Here is a 15,747-nt window from a genome sequence, read left to right as displayed (position 1 = left end):
TTAGTAGGTACTTACTTATTCCTGTAATAATACACATTCAACTCCATTGCTGTCAGTGATCCACAGCTGCCAGTTGCCATCGCTGCCACTGCTACTACCATTGCCAGTGCAATCATCATCATCTCGCCTTTTTCTTCTCTCATCACCACTTTCTTCTTCTTCTACTCCCCAAGAGCAACAGGAATCTTGACCTCTTTCTTGACAATTTCTGGGAGTATTTTGAGAGAAAAAGAGAGAGACCTATTTACGGCTACAGGGAGATTCCGCTTACACTTATCATCCCCCTCATACCAACACTAAAAAAGAGAGAGACTTCTCCGCTCTTCGGCATCTGCAACTGCGACTGCATCTGCATCTTGCACCACAATTATTGTCTAATCCGACGCTTGTATTTGGTCAATTTCTCTCTCTCGGCCCTGGCCTGACTCTCGCCTTGAGATACCCCCAAAGGTTAGTAAAGTCACTCTGCTCGTGGGGTTGGAATCCTTACTTGGCTATGATTCTCGTCTCATGTTTCCTGCAACTTCAACTTCAACTTCAACTTCAACTTCATCTCTTCATCTTCCTTTCTCTACGACATCGCTTTTGTGCAAAGCAAAAGTTGTGCCCTTAACTGACCCTGGTATCTAGGTCACTTACTATTAGATACCTATACTACAGCTACTTTTAAAGACTGGAGATATCCTCCCCTAATCAACCATCATAATGGCGGACCAAGTCACCCACGATCCTAAGCAGTCAAGCGATTACATTCCATTCCCTTGCCTTCCTCCCGGTGGAGCTCTGAACCGTTGGTCTACAAAGATCACTCGTGAGCATGACTACCCCGGAGCTCAGGTGCGTAACATCTCCCAAACTCACTGCTCGTCACTGACATGGCTTGGTGTATAGGCCATGCTCTACGGAGCCGGTGTCAAGGACCAGCACACAATGAAGAATGCGCCCCAGGTCGGTGTTGCTACCGTCTGGTGGCAAGGAAACCCTTGCAAGTGAGTCTCAAGTCAAGTGAATCTACACATCGAGAAAAGATATTAACGAGTCTGCGCAGTACCCATCGTGAGTAACACAGATATACAATTGATGGAAGACGCACTTACAAATAATAGTCCTCGACCTCGGCCAGATCGTCAAGAACTCCATTGAGAAGGAGGGTATGATCGGCTGGCAGTTCAACACTGTTGGTGTTTCTGATGCCATCACCATGGGCGGCGAGGGTAAGTAAAAGACTCACCACACATAACAATCTCACTCACTCACTCACCCAACAGGCATGCGCTTTTCTCTCCAAACCCGAGAAATCATTGCTGACTCCATCGAGTCCGTCACCTGTGCCCAGCACCATGACGCCAACATCTCCATTCCTGGTTGCGACAAGAACATGCCCGGCACAGTCATGGCCGCTGCTCGTCACAACCGTCCTTTCATCATGATCTACGGCGGTACCATCCGCAAGGGCCACTCCAACCTTCTTGAGAAGCCTATCAACATCAGCACCTGCTATGAGGCCTCGGGTGCTTTCAACTACGGCCGTCTGCACGCCAAGACGAACCCCGGTGAACCTGGTCGCGAGAGCTCCGATGTCATGGACGATATCGAGAAGCATGCTTGCCCCGGCGCTGGAGCTTGTGGTGGTATGTACACGGCCAACACTATGGCTACCGCTATCGAAGCCATGGGTCTTACCCTTCCTGGTTCATCGTCGTATCCTGCAGAATCTCCTGAGAAGCGTCGCGAGTGTGAGCGTGCTGCCCAGGTTATCCGTACTACCATGGAGAAGGACCTTCGTCCTCGCGATATCATGACCCGCGCCTCTTTCGAGAACGCTCTTGTCCTGACGATGATTCTTGGTGGCTCAACAAATGGCGTTCTTCATTTCCTCGCCATGGCTAACACTGCCGATGTTCCCCTAACCATTGACGACATCCAGCGCGCCAGTGACCGCACCCCTTTCCTTGCTGATCTCGCCCCCAGTGGAAAATACTATATGGAGGATCTCTACAAGGTTGGCGGTACCCCCTCCGTTATCAAGATGCTCGTCGCCCGTGGTCTTCTCGACGGTAGCATCATGACCATCACCGGCAAGACTCTCGCCGAGAACGTTGCGGACTGGCCTAGTCTGGACCCTGGTCAAGACATCATCCGTCCTCTTGAGAACCCCATCAAGGACTCTGGCCACATCCGCATCCTGAAGGGCAACTTTGCCCCTGGCGGCGCTGTCGCTAAGATCACCGGAAAGGAGGGTCTGTCCTTCACCGGAAAGGCTCGCGTCTTCAACACCGAGAAGGAGCTCAACGGCGCCTTGAATCGAAGCGAGATCAAGCAGTCCGACGGCAACCTCGTCGTCATCGTCCGCTACGAGGGTCCTAAGGGCGGACCCGGCATGCCCGAGCAGCTCAAGGCCTCCGCAGCCATCATGGGAGCTGGTCTCTCCAACCTCGCGCTTGTCACCGACGGAAGATACAGCGGCGCTTCCCACGGCTTCATTGTAGGCCACGTCGTGCCCGAGGCTATGGTTGGAGGTCCCATCGCTCTGGTCAAGGATGGAGACGAGATCACTATCGATGCGATTAACAACCGAATTGATGTCGACATCACTGACGAGGAGATGGAGAAGCGACGAAGCGAGTGGAAGCCTCCTGCGCCCCGTGTCACGAGGGGTGTGCTGGCCAAGTATGCCCGCTTGGTCGGCGATGCTTCCCACGGTGCTGTAACAGATCAGTGGTAGATGGGTAGGTAGTTGGGATACCCTGGTAGATGACAGGATAAGATAAAAAGTGAAACGTTAATAGAAGATTTGATGACAAGCGATTATTTGGCCATTACATTTCTTTTATGCATAGATTGTAGCGCTCTCATCGAGTAAAGGCCTATATATACATAACAGCCATGATATCTATTATGAAATAATGTTCAAAACTAAAATGAATGAAGGGTATCGAGCACATGTCTTCATGCTTCTTTCTCCCTACCACTGACTCCCGTCTCTCTTCCAACCCATGCACACCTGCCTTGATACAAAAACGACACATTTTAAACGCAAACTGTAACTTCAAAAAAAGACAAACCACAACCATCGCTTCGTCTTCTCCTTCCCCTCTCAAAATATTCAATTACCACCTGACGTCTCTCCAATGCAATTCATCCCATACTTCAGATGCTTCAATCGCTGTTTCAAATGAACTTCGGTGGCTCTCTGGCACATTCTAGTCACCCAGCGGCATGCCCTCGAGTTCATCGAGCAACCGTCGCCAGTTGTCTGCGAGCATCTCGGCATACTTGACTCGCTCGCCAGCCCAGTCCTGGTTCCACCGACTCACGAGATACTGTGTTGACTGGAAGGTACTGAGTTCGTCGCGGATACACTCCTTGACAAAGATGGAGCGGTTGTGCTGCTGAACAATGGATTCCTTATCCTATTTGCTGTTAACAATCTGCCAGGAATGATTTGAAAAGAGGCAATTTACCTTGATGATGTTTTCCGCTATACGATCAATCTCACCAGCCTTGACCATACCTTCTGGCTTGGCTCTCAGGCTGGTAAGTTTGCTCTCGTTAGTTTGGATTCTTCGCTCCAAGTAAGGGATATTGTCTTTATCAAGTCTTTCCCGTCGCTCGAACAACTCTCGTACGCTTACAAGAGCATCTCGTTGACGCTTGAGATCTTCCAGCACACCCTCGTCCCAACCACGGCTCTCGTCTTCCATCAAAGCCTGGCACGTTCTCAGGTGCTTGCTCATGGCGACAAGTCCATCGTTAAGCAAGGGAACTTCGTTGGTGTCTGTCGAGTATGTATCCTCGGAAGTTTCAGTAAGCGAAGCCAGAGACATGGCGATACGAGCATGGTCAGCAGCCACACCCTCAGTTCGCTTGACAAGACGATCCATGATGTTGCAGACGTTGATGTAAAGCTCGGCGGAACGCTTGACACCACTGCGTGTTCGGGAAAATAGGTCTTCGAGTTCAGCTGGCAAAGAATCCTCCAGACCAGGTGGTAGTGCTCGATCGGTAAATTCATCCTGAACAGAAATAGTAGCTTGCTTGCGCCACACAGACAGTTCCTGATGCTGATATTAGCTTCAGCAGTTGGCTTATACGCCGAGACATGAAAAACTTACTGTGGGAACGGTCAAGAACATGACAACAAGCTGTTCTTGGTTAAGAACTGGATGCCTAATGAGGGCGTTCAAGAATCGTGCTAGACCCCTTCTTCGCTTCTCGATAAAAGCGCCATCATTGGACAGATGACTGCCATTTACGCCTACGCGCTTGGGTGGAAGTAGCGGCAAGATGCGGAATGGATATCTCTTGTGCAGACAATCCAACAACCAGACAAAATCGCTGTATCTGCGAATAACTTTACTGCCACGCCTCACGCTTGAGATTTCGTAGTTATGGTGCTGGAACATAAAGACTCCCTCCTTCTCTGGCATAAGAGTAACAATAACCTTCTCTTCAGCGCCACGGCTGACTCTACCGCTACTCGGATGGTGGGGGAGGCCTGGAGGAGGCTGCATGTTTGGGGTCGCTGTAGCGCCGGTGGCGAAGGGGTTCTGAACAGCAGCAGCAGTTGGGGATTCGCCGAAGCCGCCTACGGTGGGATTGGTCCCATCAAAGTATCCCCATCCAGCAGGTCCGGTTACTGAGTTAGTGCTGGGCTGTCTGCGACGATTCGGCGAAGTCGCAGGAGGTGACGCGACATGAGTTAGAGGAGGAGCATCGATTACTGTTGTTGGGGGTGTTTGGCTGAAGCCGGTATGGCCATTCGTGTTGTGACGCTGGGCACCATTGGATTTGGCTGGACCGTGATCGTGGGTCTTGTGCATATCGGGGCTGCCCCATGGGTCGTCTTCAGGGTCTTCCATAGCTGGACGGAATTGTTTAGGCTGCGACTGCGGCTGCGGCTGCGCGGGCGGAGTTTGCTGTTGTTGAGGAGGATTATCCTTGGGAGGCGTCTGAGGAGGTTTCGCAGAAAGCTCAGCAACTGGAGGTAGAATGGGCTCTGCAGTGAGACCTGCGAGCTTGGGTTGTGGAAGGCCTGTGATGGAAATGAGTTATTAGCTGCATCGAGTAGTAGTGTCCCCACCAACCACCGGGGGGATATGCCAGCACTGATGTGACATGGTTTCGCATGGACCAGATGATAACGCAGTTGTAAGCCTTGGCAAGCAAAAGTCATTTGCATGATGCGAATTCTTTCATGCGAAGTGGAAATCGAAGAAATATGAATCAATACTTACGTTTTCGTCGCTCATCAACACCATCGAGACTTATGATTTCACCTTCCTGTGCCAGGCCGACCAGGGCCAGCAGCACATTGAACTCGTTTCGACCTAGCTTGATATCCCCGCCACCCGGAGCGACCAAGGACATGATGCGAGCTTGAGCGTCGGCTCCGAGTCTGGCTGTAGCAAAGAGCTTTGCGATACCTCCAGAGGTGACCTGACCCCCGCTTCCATCTTCGCGCACTACTGTATCGAAGACCTCGATATAGCTGTCGGGTACGTCGCTACCGGCGAGGAGGCTGCGGATGAGGTCGGCACGGCTCTGCTGCTTGCGCGGCGTAGGCATATCCCAAGGTGAATCTTGGGAGTCATCGTCAGCGAAGAGACTGTTGGATGGTTTGGATGCGGACTCTTCATCATCAAAGAGCCCAGCACCACCACGTCGAGCAGGACCAGTCGAGCTCAGGGCCGGACTATCCTCAGTCGGCGATGAACCAAACAGCGACATTGTGGTTTTGTATGCCGTGTATTCTGTTGTAAAGCTATCTTGCGGCGCGTACCAGTCTTGTCGATGCCGATCAGCTGAGTCGCGATAACTCGTGGAGCGATTGTATGTAGATCCGTCGTCTCGTCTAACGTAGTATAGGCGACTCGTAATTGAGGCCGTGAAAGAGAGAGGCTATTCAGCGCAATGGTCTGGGATGAGCGATAGCGAGCCTGCGATGTAACAAATAGCGACTAAAAGAGCTGAAGCAAATCCAATAAGCCGTACAGCAAGCTTAGCGACGAAATACACGCGAATTGAGAGGCAACCGGGAGGTTGGTGAAGTCATTCCAGGTGGAGAAGACTTGGGTCTGGTCTGCGACATGACCTTAACCCGGCGTCCGGACAGAGCTGTTGTGGAGCGTCATCGGTACGTACCTCGCTCCCACTTCCCACTAGGTTCTCCATGCATCTCCATCAAAGTCATGTCCTGTAACGGCTAAAATGGATGGTGTTCCTGGCAACGCCACAAACTGTCAGTCAAACTGTGGCTGATTGATCTTGAATATCGATCGATGCATTCATCGGATTGAATCAACGTCTTCAGTTTAAGAGTTTCAATTGGTTGTACATTGCTTTGTTTTCACATCCAAGTTCTACTCGGTCATTATAATACAATTCATCAACATGCTATACCCCACCCAGCCTTTAGAAAAGAGTCTCCTCGGTAGCCGCCTTCTCCTTCTTGACCTCACTCTTAATCTTGTGCACACCAGGAACCCTGAAGTACAAACTGGGTGACTCGCCTGGCGCAAGCTGGTGGCTCAAGTATCCTCGGTGCGCAGGGTCACGATAGTATTCGATATCCTCACGGCCAGTGGGGTCGGGTAGTCGGTATCGGAACGGTGCGTTGCGGGCTGCGGCCAGCACAGTATCAACGTGCTCCGCACCTTGGGGCAGAGGCTTGTCTGTATTGACCGACTCGCCAGTCAAGAGTCGTCTTATGGCGAGTTTGGTGTAGTATCGGGTGAGCACCTTGCCGCCGGCGCCTTCGATAGCGGCAATTGCTGAGGCAGAAACACGAGAGACCATGACGTTGATGGGTTGCTTGAGAGTGTCTGCACCACGGGACAGAATCTTGACGCCGTCCTTGAGGGTTCCAATAATCCCACACTCGATTAATTCCTTGGGAGTAATCTGTTTCGTGGGGTCAAGTCGTCCTTGGTCGATCCAGGCCTGGATTTGGTCGATGTTGACTTCCGACATTTGAGGGGCTCGGCTACGGACTTGTTAGTCAATTGAACCCTTTATCCTCCAAAACCTCCAATTCCGTGTCGGGGGATAATCGTAGGCGCCTCACTAGTTGCTGAAACCCTTTCGACCGTGCTTGACAATCAAAGGTGTCTGACCACCCTGGAACCATGGCTTGACCTTTCCATGCTGCTTCTGACCCTTGTGACCGCGACCAGATGTCTTTCCATGTCCGGATGAAGGACCACGACCAACTCGCTTCTTCTGGTGCATGGCACCTGGGGTGTTGGCGAGGCTGCTAAGGATGGACGCATTTCGGGTCTGGAGCGAGAGACCAGCGAGGTAGGCAGTCAGCGACGAGACGGGAGCATTGGCGGTCGTCCTACAGCACAGCGGCGTGCTGAAGGGAGAAATTCGAGGAGGCATCGTCGTGGAAAGGGCGCCGTGGCCGTGAATCTAGAGGTTGATGCTGGCGATCTCCAAGTCGACAGTAACCAATTTTTTGGAGGTTTAACCTTAGCGCAAGAATGTCAATCTGGGGCAGTAGATGCCTCAGGCCACTCATTAATCCTTACCTTGGATGCACTTACAACAAGTTAAAACGAATACGTCGGGAAGAAATAGAACAATATTGTTAAATCAAATAAAAGATGAAATATTATATATCCTACATTTGTTAATGCCCAAAGCTCAGTGGTTGTTCTTGATCCTATGGGAATCTTTAGTAAATCGGTTTGGTGTAAAAGACTATGCCACCTTTGACTTACACGAAGCATATTCTCAAATAATACAGCACACCTCTTCCAAATAACGTTAAAAAGGTGCTCAAATCATGAAGTATGATTGTTGGTAGTAGTTCTTCCGCTGAAGCATTCTGTATTTGTCTGTATCTTCCGGTGCCTTTTCATTGACATTATACTGTCACATCATGCCGTTTCATTTCTCTCCAGTATACAAATTAATATATTGCTACGTACAAACTGATAAATAGCCAAATTACCTAGGTTAGAATGATGTATTATTGTCTGATTCATAAAAATTAACATAATCGATCTTGTTACCTAGACTCCAGACTCCAGATTCAGTAAACACCAACACCTTTCCTTAATCCGAGAGGACCACCTATATATCACAACTCAACTACCCTCTCATCATTGAACCCCTTTGTGTCCTCCAACGTAGGTCCTTTATATCCCAGAACATACCCCCTCTGATTCGCAACAACCCTCACACCACCCTTCTTAAACTCCGTCGTGTAATGCGTATGCCCAAACATCCATACCGCGACACCCCTCACAAACTCCCTCGCCTGGATGACATCCGTCGAAAAAGCAGTCCTGAACGGAGCATTTGAATGCTCTGGCTTCGAAGATCCTGCTACGCAGGGCGCGTGATGTGTCACCACCAGAACGGTCCGCTGGGATTCTGCAGGGAGATTACCAAGGCCTGTGACGGTTTCGCTGAGATACGCGAGATCGCGGGTGTGACACTCGTTATGCTTGGCAACGGACCAGCCCGAGATCTTCTTATAGTCCGAGACACGGAGAGTGATAGTTTCGGCTGCCGAGGGATGGATCTTGGACCATAACGTTGCGCCGACGATGGTGAGTTTTGAATTAGGGTCATCCCAGCGGTTTCGATCCAGAATCACAAGTTTTCCTTCCAAAGTCTCCTCCTTTTCCAATTCTTTAGCCTTTGATATACCATCTTCATAGCTCATCTCGTAGAATTCATGGTTGCCGAGAACTAAGAAGACCTTTTCGAAACGGGCTGTTTGGCGAGCAAGGAAGGGGAGGAACATGTCATAGTCGACCATGCGGCCTATGTCACCGCCCAGAATGAGAAAAGGTGCTTTGGCGAGAAAGTCGAAAGTCGCGTATTGACGATTGAGCTCCAGGTGAAGGTCTGACATGATCTGCACTTTTCTCCCGCATGGTTCCCGGGGACGAACCGCAGGACCAAAGATATACTCGGAGACACGATGGAATGTATCCATTGTGAAATAGAGTGATCAAGAGGCTTCTTCAGAGGAAATACGATATAGCAGAAGTGTATGCTTGTTTGATGTTAGAGTCAGTCACCATCAAGGCGTCCAAGACTATATATATATCTAGGACTTAGTCCTTGTAAGGCAGATCATGAACAGTGGGTCTGGCTGGAATTGTGGTATTCAGCTGAAGGCAGTGCCGTTAGTCAAGGGCCTCCCAACGCCACAACTAACCAGCTCCTGAAAGTCTGCCTATGCTACCTCTGAATCAACATAGTCGAGACCTGGCTGCAAGTTGTTTGGTTCGAAGCTAGCAATATGCATATGCTGAAGTACATGACTACTGGGGGCATGGTCTTCAAGTATACAGATAGTCCGAAACGTATGAGACAATTCAAGTAGACGTAGAATCTAGGAATGAGCGATCTCTCATCCTGAATGTATCATTAATACCTGGCAGGTACTCTCAGAATCTTTTGAGTATAAACCACATCATCTATCCGAATATAATAAGACCTCCGAAATCGTATATGAAGCAAATTCTAGACAATGCATCTGCCATGTTCTGTACTGTAATACAGCAACGAACGAACATTCTGAACGAACTGTACAGGTAAAAGCCTTGCAACAGCAACGACCAGATACTCTCGTTAAAACAAAACGCCGCACCCGTCTTTTTTATCCTGTCCCCAAATGTGTAAGAATCCCTGTGACCTGGTCAAATCGAAAGTTGCTCATGCCCCCTGAAGCGCCGTTAATAATCGAAACGCTCGAATATGGTGTCATCTATCGGTCCATAGTGTACAAATACTGAAGCAAGCTTGAGTGTTCGGGCGCCTTAATATGGATGAGCCCAGCCGCCAGCAACGTCGACCCATTCAGCCAGACAAGATCCTTCCTTGCCCTCAACATCGACGACATCTGTATCACACCTACAGCGGCAGCCGATGCCGCCTTCTTGCACATCGTCCCATTGCTCCCAATAGTCGTCTTCCTCGAATCGCTTATATTCCGGGAATGTCGTCTTTTCGAGGTAAGGCTCACGGGGGAGCTGCTTGTTGGGCGCATTAGCAGGGCAATGCTGGATTGTCGTGTGTCGATACCCAAAGTCTCGGAAGTAATGGATGTCCTGGGGTCCAAGCAGAGCGCCAGCGGCAAGGGAGTGGATGGGAGCATCGCCCCACTAAGGAATGTTAGTATTGTTATAAAAGGGAGTTTGGGCTTGCATACTCGTTCCATCCAAAAGCCACCACTTCGGTCCATCATTTCAAAGAAATCCTGATACTCCTTGCTGCGGAACCAGCTGAGCTTGGCAATCTCGAAATTAGACCAAAAATGGCACATATTGTAGGCCTCCCCCTCCATTGACTCGGGGTCGATGGTGTTCTTCTTCTTTCCTGTGAGAGTATCCCAGAAACTGTTATCGTTTGGAGATGTATCGCTTTCCTTGGTCGAGTCTTCCTCATCGTCCTCTGGTGGTTCGACAAACATTTCCCACAGACCCTTGGATGTGATGTTGTTGAGTCGCTTGTACGCGGAAGCGTATCGGAAGATGTTGGGGACAGTCTCGCGAAGCTCTTTGACGGCAATTGTAAAGCCATATGTTTTGTTGTGTTCAATCATCTTTTGGAATGGGTCGCTGTTACATGTTGTGAGCAATGCATAAATAAATCTTGTCGGAGGAACCAACATACTATGTGATGTCGCAGAAGTAGCTGATCTCAGGCTCAACTCGCCAATACCATTCATACTTTAGCAATAACGGATGGTTAAAGAAGAAGCTGGTGCGCTGTTAGTTACGCTGCTGAATAAAAAAGTTGCCTCAACTTACCCAGAGTAGAATCTACACATCTTGTGGTAGCTCTCAAGACCTCCGTACATGACGGCAGCATCACCCTGTTTAGCAATGCCTTCTTTGACAACCTTGGGATCGATCCAATCAGGGAACCCCCACATGTCAGGTCCAACCTTTCCAAACTCAACTTCGCCTGAAGTGTGGTTTCGAATGGCCTCTTTAAAATTGTCGTCGAAATCGCCGTCGTTGAGGAACACATAGGGGTAATGGTACCATCTGTTGAAGTGTCTCTCAACCGACTTGATGGATTGCAACACACCATCAAGCTCCTTATTTCTCGCCAATATCACAAAAGCAGCATTGGCTCTGGGCTGGCTGGTGTCGGGCTGGGCACATCCCTCAACAAACACCTTGTCGTACTTTTCGCTGATTTTCCTTTTCCTCTTGTTAGCTAGGGCCTTGCCGAAACCGGCGATATCAAACATACCGCATTTTAGGGGCAGCACCTCCTGGTATAAGGAAACCTCTGCCTGGAGAACTGGGATGGCTGACAAAAAGAATAAAAATAAGGATTAAAACAAGCATAGGGAAAAAGATGACCACGCCCAGAGGTACAGAAATCGTTGAGTTCCCTTTTAATCGCAGCGGTCTACGGAAGAAGGCCATGCGATTGTCGACAGCCTTGTTGTGTTTGGAGTCCCTCTTCTCATCGAGGGGTAGTTGTAGAGAAGGTTTGCTGGGAGCCACCCTGGTGGCCCTTCTGATCAGGTCCATGGCGAGGAAGAGCCTACCGCGGCGGCAGGTTGTGCGATTGTTGACAATTGTAGTCGGGAGGACATGAATTGCGCCGTATCGTGGCGCCTGAGACGGCCGTCGACGACGAAGAAATAGGAGGTCGAGAGTAAGGAGGAAGATGGGTGTTGGCGGACGGGGCTATCGTAACTACCTACCGTACGTATTCGTAGGTCGATCGATCTGGGGGCAGGGTGGGACCAAAAGGTTGGGAGAATTAGGTATGTGCTAGAGACGCAATCGCAGTTTGGTCCAGTCGCTGAAAGAATAAACGGTCGTGGTATCGTTTTGTCGTGGCTCGTCGTTCGGATCGTGTAGTCCAAGCAGGTGGCATCACCTAAACTTAGATGGAAGCAAAGAGAGTGGCCGCAGCGCCTCGAGATCTTGAAGGATTCTGGATCTAAGAAAAGATGTACAGTGCAGATGGACAAGGGAACGGAATTAAGTAATGAGCGGCAGGGACCGAACACGTTCCCAAGCCAAAGTCAAAGCTAACTAGAGAGCAAAAGCCAAAACTTGGACCCAGCAAAGCAAGAAACCCAACTCACTGACGCGTCGACCGGCATAGATGGGACAGTGGGGCACAGACATGGAACTCCTTGGCGGTTGATAACGAGGGACGAGAATGCAGCAGTAGTAATATGGATACTTTGAATCACCAATAAAGAAGGGAGTGGTTGTCTGACAGTACAGCAAAGCAAGGGCGATTAAATCATGGGGAAATGGAAGCGATTAGATAAGACTGACTCTGATAAATGAGGGCAAGCCTTAAGTTTGGAAGGGATAACGGAAAAGAGGCAAAAGGAAGGGAGTTAAAGCACAGGTAGAGAGCATATGTAAAGACGGGAGGTAGTCAGGAGAATTCATCATGGGTTGGGATGGGGGGCAACCATGATGTGCTACCTAGACTCAAGAGATTGGAGTAGTTGCAGTTGTAGCACAGTGACTGATATTGGCAGTTTATTTCATGCACCTATCCCCGTCCGCATTCACCTAAAATCCCGGGCCCGGTGCACTGGCCCAGCAGCTACTTGCTATTAGTCTAGGTCAATGGATGGTTACAGGCCCGGGGACCACGGGCTCGTCCGTACCCAATAGGCCGCCCTGCCTTTTGTTTTTTTTGGCTCAATCCAATCAGACACCGCAACTTCATCTAAATGAAAAGGGCGGAATATCCATCATGATCTCCCGGTCCGCCTCTTCATATTGGCCAAAGGTTTCCCCTGTCAGGAGAAGCAGGAAAAGAAGAAAGAAGAAGAAGCCAAGGATTCGGTTATAATTAGGTTCTCACCACTTGTCACTCACCGTAGATGCTAGCCTCAGGGTCTCAGAAAATTTGGCCGCTGGAAGCACAAGAGACGAAATTAGTGGGCCTTTTTATGCCCCTTAGACTATTGCTCTTAAGCTATTTATTTTGTAACCTAAGACTTAGGAGGATAAGTTTTAATCGATCTGCCTTATTGGTTTACAGTGGACCTGATAAAAGCAAGAAATTCATTTTCATCTCAATCTTGTCTTCCATAGCCAGAAAAAAATAGGTTTGGCGCAATAGCCCCACTCGCATTGCGCTTGCATGTACCTACTAAGGTAGATAAACTATTTTTTGCCTAGAATAGTCTAGACTGACATTTTGCTTGTTTGTGTTTCTGGATCCAAGTTTCACGGAGAATCAAAAGACGGTATCGAAAAGCTGACAAAGAGCCGTAAACCAATCGCTGACAGCTTGTGAGAGCTGAACTAACCACATCAAACCTCCAGCTCACTCACTCACTCATCCTATTTCATCCCAACTCTTCAACCATGGCTTCTACTCCCAAGATTAACTCAAAAAATCTGTCATACGACAACGCAGCACCGCCATTCCTTGCGGCTCTGCGCGCCCAAGCTGCCGGCGCAACTGGTCCTGATCCACTCCTCGCTGCACAACGGAGATCAGCCAAGAAGCGCTCCAGCAGTGAGGAAGCCGAAGATGTACCGCTTGTCGTGGATGAAGACGGGAACGTCGTGAGTCTTGAGGTCGACAAGGACGGCGTTGTCAAGGACACTGGAGATCACGATGCGGAGCCGACGGTCGTGAAAGAAGTCACCAAAGAGTCTGAAAGCAAAGCTGCTATTGGAGGAAGGAAGCGCAAGGTTGGAAAAGTCGTTGGCGGTGATTCTGATGAGGCCAAGGCTGAAGGTGACGGGGAGGATAAGAAGAAAAAGGATGTTTCCGATAAAGACGCTGCCAAGAATCGCAAGCCAAAGAAGAAGGCCAAGAAGATCAAGTTGAGCTTTGATGAAGATGAAGGCTGAAGGACGGCGATAAGCATAACAGCATCACCTTTACTCTCAAGCATGCAACAGTAGTCGATCTGAGATGGTCTTCATGCTCCCCACACAATGACCGAGACGATGTCATTACACCACCTCGACATCCCAGGAAATAGACAACAGGGAATTCACAAATGAGAACAACAGGTATATGAAGACATACCGAAGCTTGTTCTCTTGCTTGAAAAGGATATGCATAACCCATATCTCATGTCACACCATTTCGATTCATGGGCCCTGGTACTCCGTATGAGAGTTACCATTCGCAGACTGTTTCACCTCAACCAACGAAATGACATCACAACCCAGCTATATACTGTGGATTATCCTGAAGCTCAAGAAATACTCGATTGCTAGTTCAATCGAAACATTAAATTAGTTTCACATCTTGGAGAATCTGTTATATAGTCAACATCAACTTCTGCAAGCTAACTTAGTAAATTGACACAGGGAACAAGGCACCCTAATCTACACAAAATGGATCCTCTCCCCGGGGCAGCATCACACCCGTCTAGTTTTCACTTGATACTGCAGCCCAATCTTCTCAATATCTCTCGGCGCAATGCATTTATTTGTATCGGTACTCAGGCTTGATGTAATCGGCAAAAGTCTTGGGCTCCTCAAACTCAGGAGGGTGGTGGTGGTGGTGATCGTCCTCAGGACCGACGTAGTCCATCTTGTAGACGCTGCCGCACTCGGGGCATCGCTCGATAGGGCGCTCGCGGGTGAGCTTGAAGTTACAATGTCAGCAATTCACTTCCATCTGTCCGGGGGCCGAAAAAAAGGTCAAGACTCACGCCGAGCCAGTTAACACCGTGAGAGTCGGCAGGGAAACCAGTGCAACCAGCGAACTGCTCCTCACCAGCAGATCGGACCATGATGGGGTCCTTCATCGTTCCGAGGCGGGTGGCATCGAGAGGGCGCATGTCGAAGATGTCGACACCCTCCATCTTACCGAGAATCTCCAGACGCTCGAGACCGGTGGACTGCTCGAGATCGGTAGGGACGGTACCGGGGGCGGCACCAGGACCGAAGAGATCCTCCTCAGTCTGGATCTCTGCAATAGTGGAAGCTTTCGTCAGCCGGTGTTGCATATCACGTCACGGTGCATCGACCGAGGTTACGGGGCGCGCCATTGCGGCTGTCGACGGCGTCGTTGTCGATTAACGTACCCTTCAGAACCTTGTAGGATCCAACCTTCTTCTCGGCAGTGCCAGCAAGAGCAGCGGCCTGCTCGCTGGGGGTGGTAGGACGGCTGGCATCACCTGTAGTCGGAGCAAAAACGCTAGTCAGCCATCATACGACGGATACCATTGGCTGTGGGGAAAGAAAGAAATGCGTACGGCGAGCGACGGAGGTGACAAAGGTGCGAGCGACAGCAGGTCGGGCAGCGACGCGGCGAGCCGCGGTGATGGCGGAGCGTTGCAGGAACATTGTTGTAGTTCTTATCGGATCGGGTTTGCGCCTGGCAATGAGGATGACTCGGGGGATGCGAGGTAGAGGGTGTTGTCGAGGGATTTGTGAGGGATGGGCTGATTTGGGTCGAAGTTGGAATCTGGACCCATCCGGGCAAGTCAATTGTCCAATTGAAGTTGCTGTATTCTCAGCCACGTGACCTACAAAGCTCTCGCTGTAGTCACTGAATAAGGCGGCTTCAGAATCGTCATCATAGCTTCAAGAGCTTCAAATTCCATCATGTTTATTTTGGCAAGATGATGATATAGCTCGAATGAAATAAGAAATATCTAGTCGACTATATTTTGACATTCGAATTTCCAAATGTCACTTTCAGATCTCGCATGCTTAGTCATAAGATTTGTTTTCTATTCCATCTCAACTCACTACCGAGGCTCACTGATGAAGATTGATCAACTCATCGGTTTCATTCATGTCTAACACTATT

At 49.7% G+C, this 15,747-nt stretch overlaps 7 protein-coding genes across 7 annotated transcripts; 2 read left to right on the top strand and 5 right to left on the bottom strand.

The window, feature by feature from the left end:
• Nucleotides 1-705: 705 nt before the first annotated feature.
• On the top strand, nucleotides 706-2,725 carry FPOAC1_002850 (uncharacterized protein; the record flags this gene model as incomplete). Its single annotated transcript, XM_044847424.1, has 5 exons — nucleotides 706-837; nucleotides 892-989; nucleotides 1,049-1,056; nucleotides 1,107-1,214; nucleotides 1,269-2,725. 5 exons carry the CDS (start codon nucleotides 706-708, stop codon nucleotides 2,723-2,725), a joined length of 1,803 nt encoding a protein of 600 aa, XP_044713340.1.
• Nucleotides 2,726-3,203: 478 nt separating this feature from the next.
• VSP1 (Sorting nexin mvp1) lies at nucleotides 3,204-5,730 on the bottom strand (the record flags this gene model as incomplete). The annotated part of the gene is made up of 4 exons (XM_044847423.1): nucleotides 3,204-3,413; nucleotides 3,465-4,058; nucleotides 4,116-5,035; nucleotides 5,238-5,730. The coding sequence occupies 4 exons, from the start codon at nucleotides 5,728-5,730 to the stop codon at nucleotides 3,204-3,206; spliced, it is 2,217 nt and encodes a 738-aa protein (XP_044713339.1).
• A 684-nt stretch (nucleotides 5,731-6,414) lies between these two features.
• FPOAC1_002848 (uncharacterized protein) lies at nucleotides 6,415-7,383 on the bottom strand (the record flags this gene model as incomplete). The annotated part of the gene is made up of 2 exons (XM_044847422.1): nucleotides 6,415-6,985; nucleotides 7,067-7,383. 2 exons carry the CDS (start codon nucleotides 7,381-7,383, stop codon nucleotides 6,415-6,417), a joined length of 888 nt encoding a protein of 295 aa, XP_044713338.1.
• A 703-nt stretch (nucleotides 7,384-8,086) lies between these two features.
• On the bottom strand, nucleotides 8,087-8,953 carry FPOAC1_002847 (uncharacterized protein; the record flags this gene model as incomplete). The annotated part of the gene is made up of 1 exon (XM_044847421.1): nucleotides 8,087-8,953. The coding sequence occupies one exon, from the start codon at nucleotides 8,951-8,953 to the stop codon at nucleotides 8,087-8,089; it is 867 nt and encodes a 288-aa protein (XP_044713337.1).
• Nucleotides 8,954-9,782: 829 nt separating this feature from the next.
• On the bottom strand, nucleotides 9,783-11,513 carry FPOAC1_002846 (uncharacterized protein; the record flags this gene model as incomplete). The annotated part of the gene is made up of 5 exons (XM_044847420.1): nucleotides 9,783-10,127; nucleotides 10,175-10,583; nucleotides 10,639-10,725; nucleotides 10,776-11,174; nucleotides 11,227-11,513. The coding sequence occupies 5 exons, from the start codon at nucleotides 11,511-11,513 to the stop codon at nucleotides 9,783-9,785; spliced, it is 1,527 nt and encodes a 508-aa protein (XP_044713336.1).
• Nucleotides 11,514-13,331: 1,818 nt separating this feature from the next.
• Nucleotides 13,332-13,826, top strand: FPOAC1_002845 (uncharacterized protein; the record flags this gene model as incomplete). The annotated part of the gene is made up of 1 exon (XM_044847419.1): nucleotides 13,332-13,826. The coding sequence occupies one exon, from the start codon at nucleotides 13,332-13,334 to the stop codon at nucleotides 13,824-13,826; it is 495 nt and encodes a 164-aa protein (XP_044713335.1).
• Nucleotides 13,827-14,412: 586 nt separating this feature from the next.
• COX4 (Cytochrome c oxidase subunit 4) lies at nucleotides 14,413-15,538 on the bottom strand (the record flags this gene model as incomplete). The annotated part of the gene is made up of 5 exons (XM_044847418.1): nucleotides 14,413-14,574; nucleotides 14,642-14,901; nucleotides 15,017-15,109; nucleotides 15,188-15,399; nucleotides 15,465-15,538. The coding sequence occupies 5 exons, from the start codon at nucleotides 15,536-15,538 to the stop codon at nucleotides 14,413-14,415; spliced, it is 801 nt and encodes a 266-aa protein (XP_044713334.1).
• Between the last annotated feature and the right edge of the window lie 209 nt (nucleotides 15,539-15,747).

The sequence above is a fragment of the Fusarium poae genome, chromosome 1 (genome assembly GCF_019609905.1).
Source record: "Fusarium poae strain DAOMC 252244 chromosome 1, whole genome shotgun sequence".
Classification (NCBI taxonomy): domain Eukaryota; kingdom Fungi; phylum Ascomycota; class Sordariomycetes; order Hypocreales; family Nectriaceae; genus Fusarium; species Fusarium poae.
This window is presented reverse-complemented; position numbering and strand designations above follow the sequence as displayed.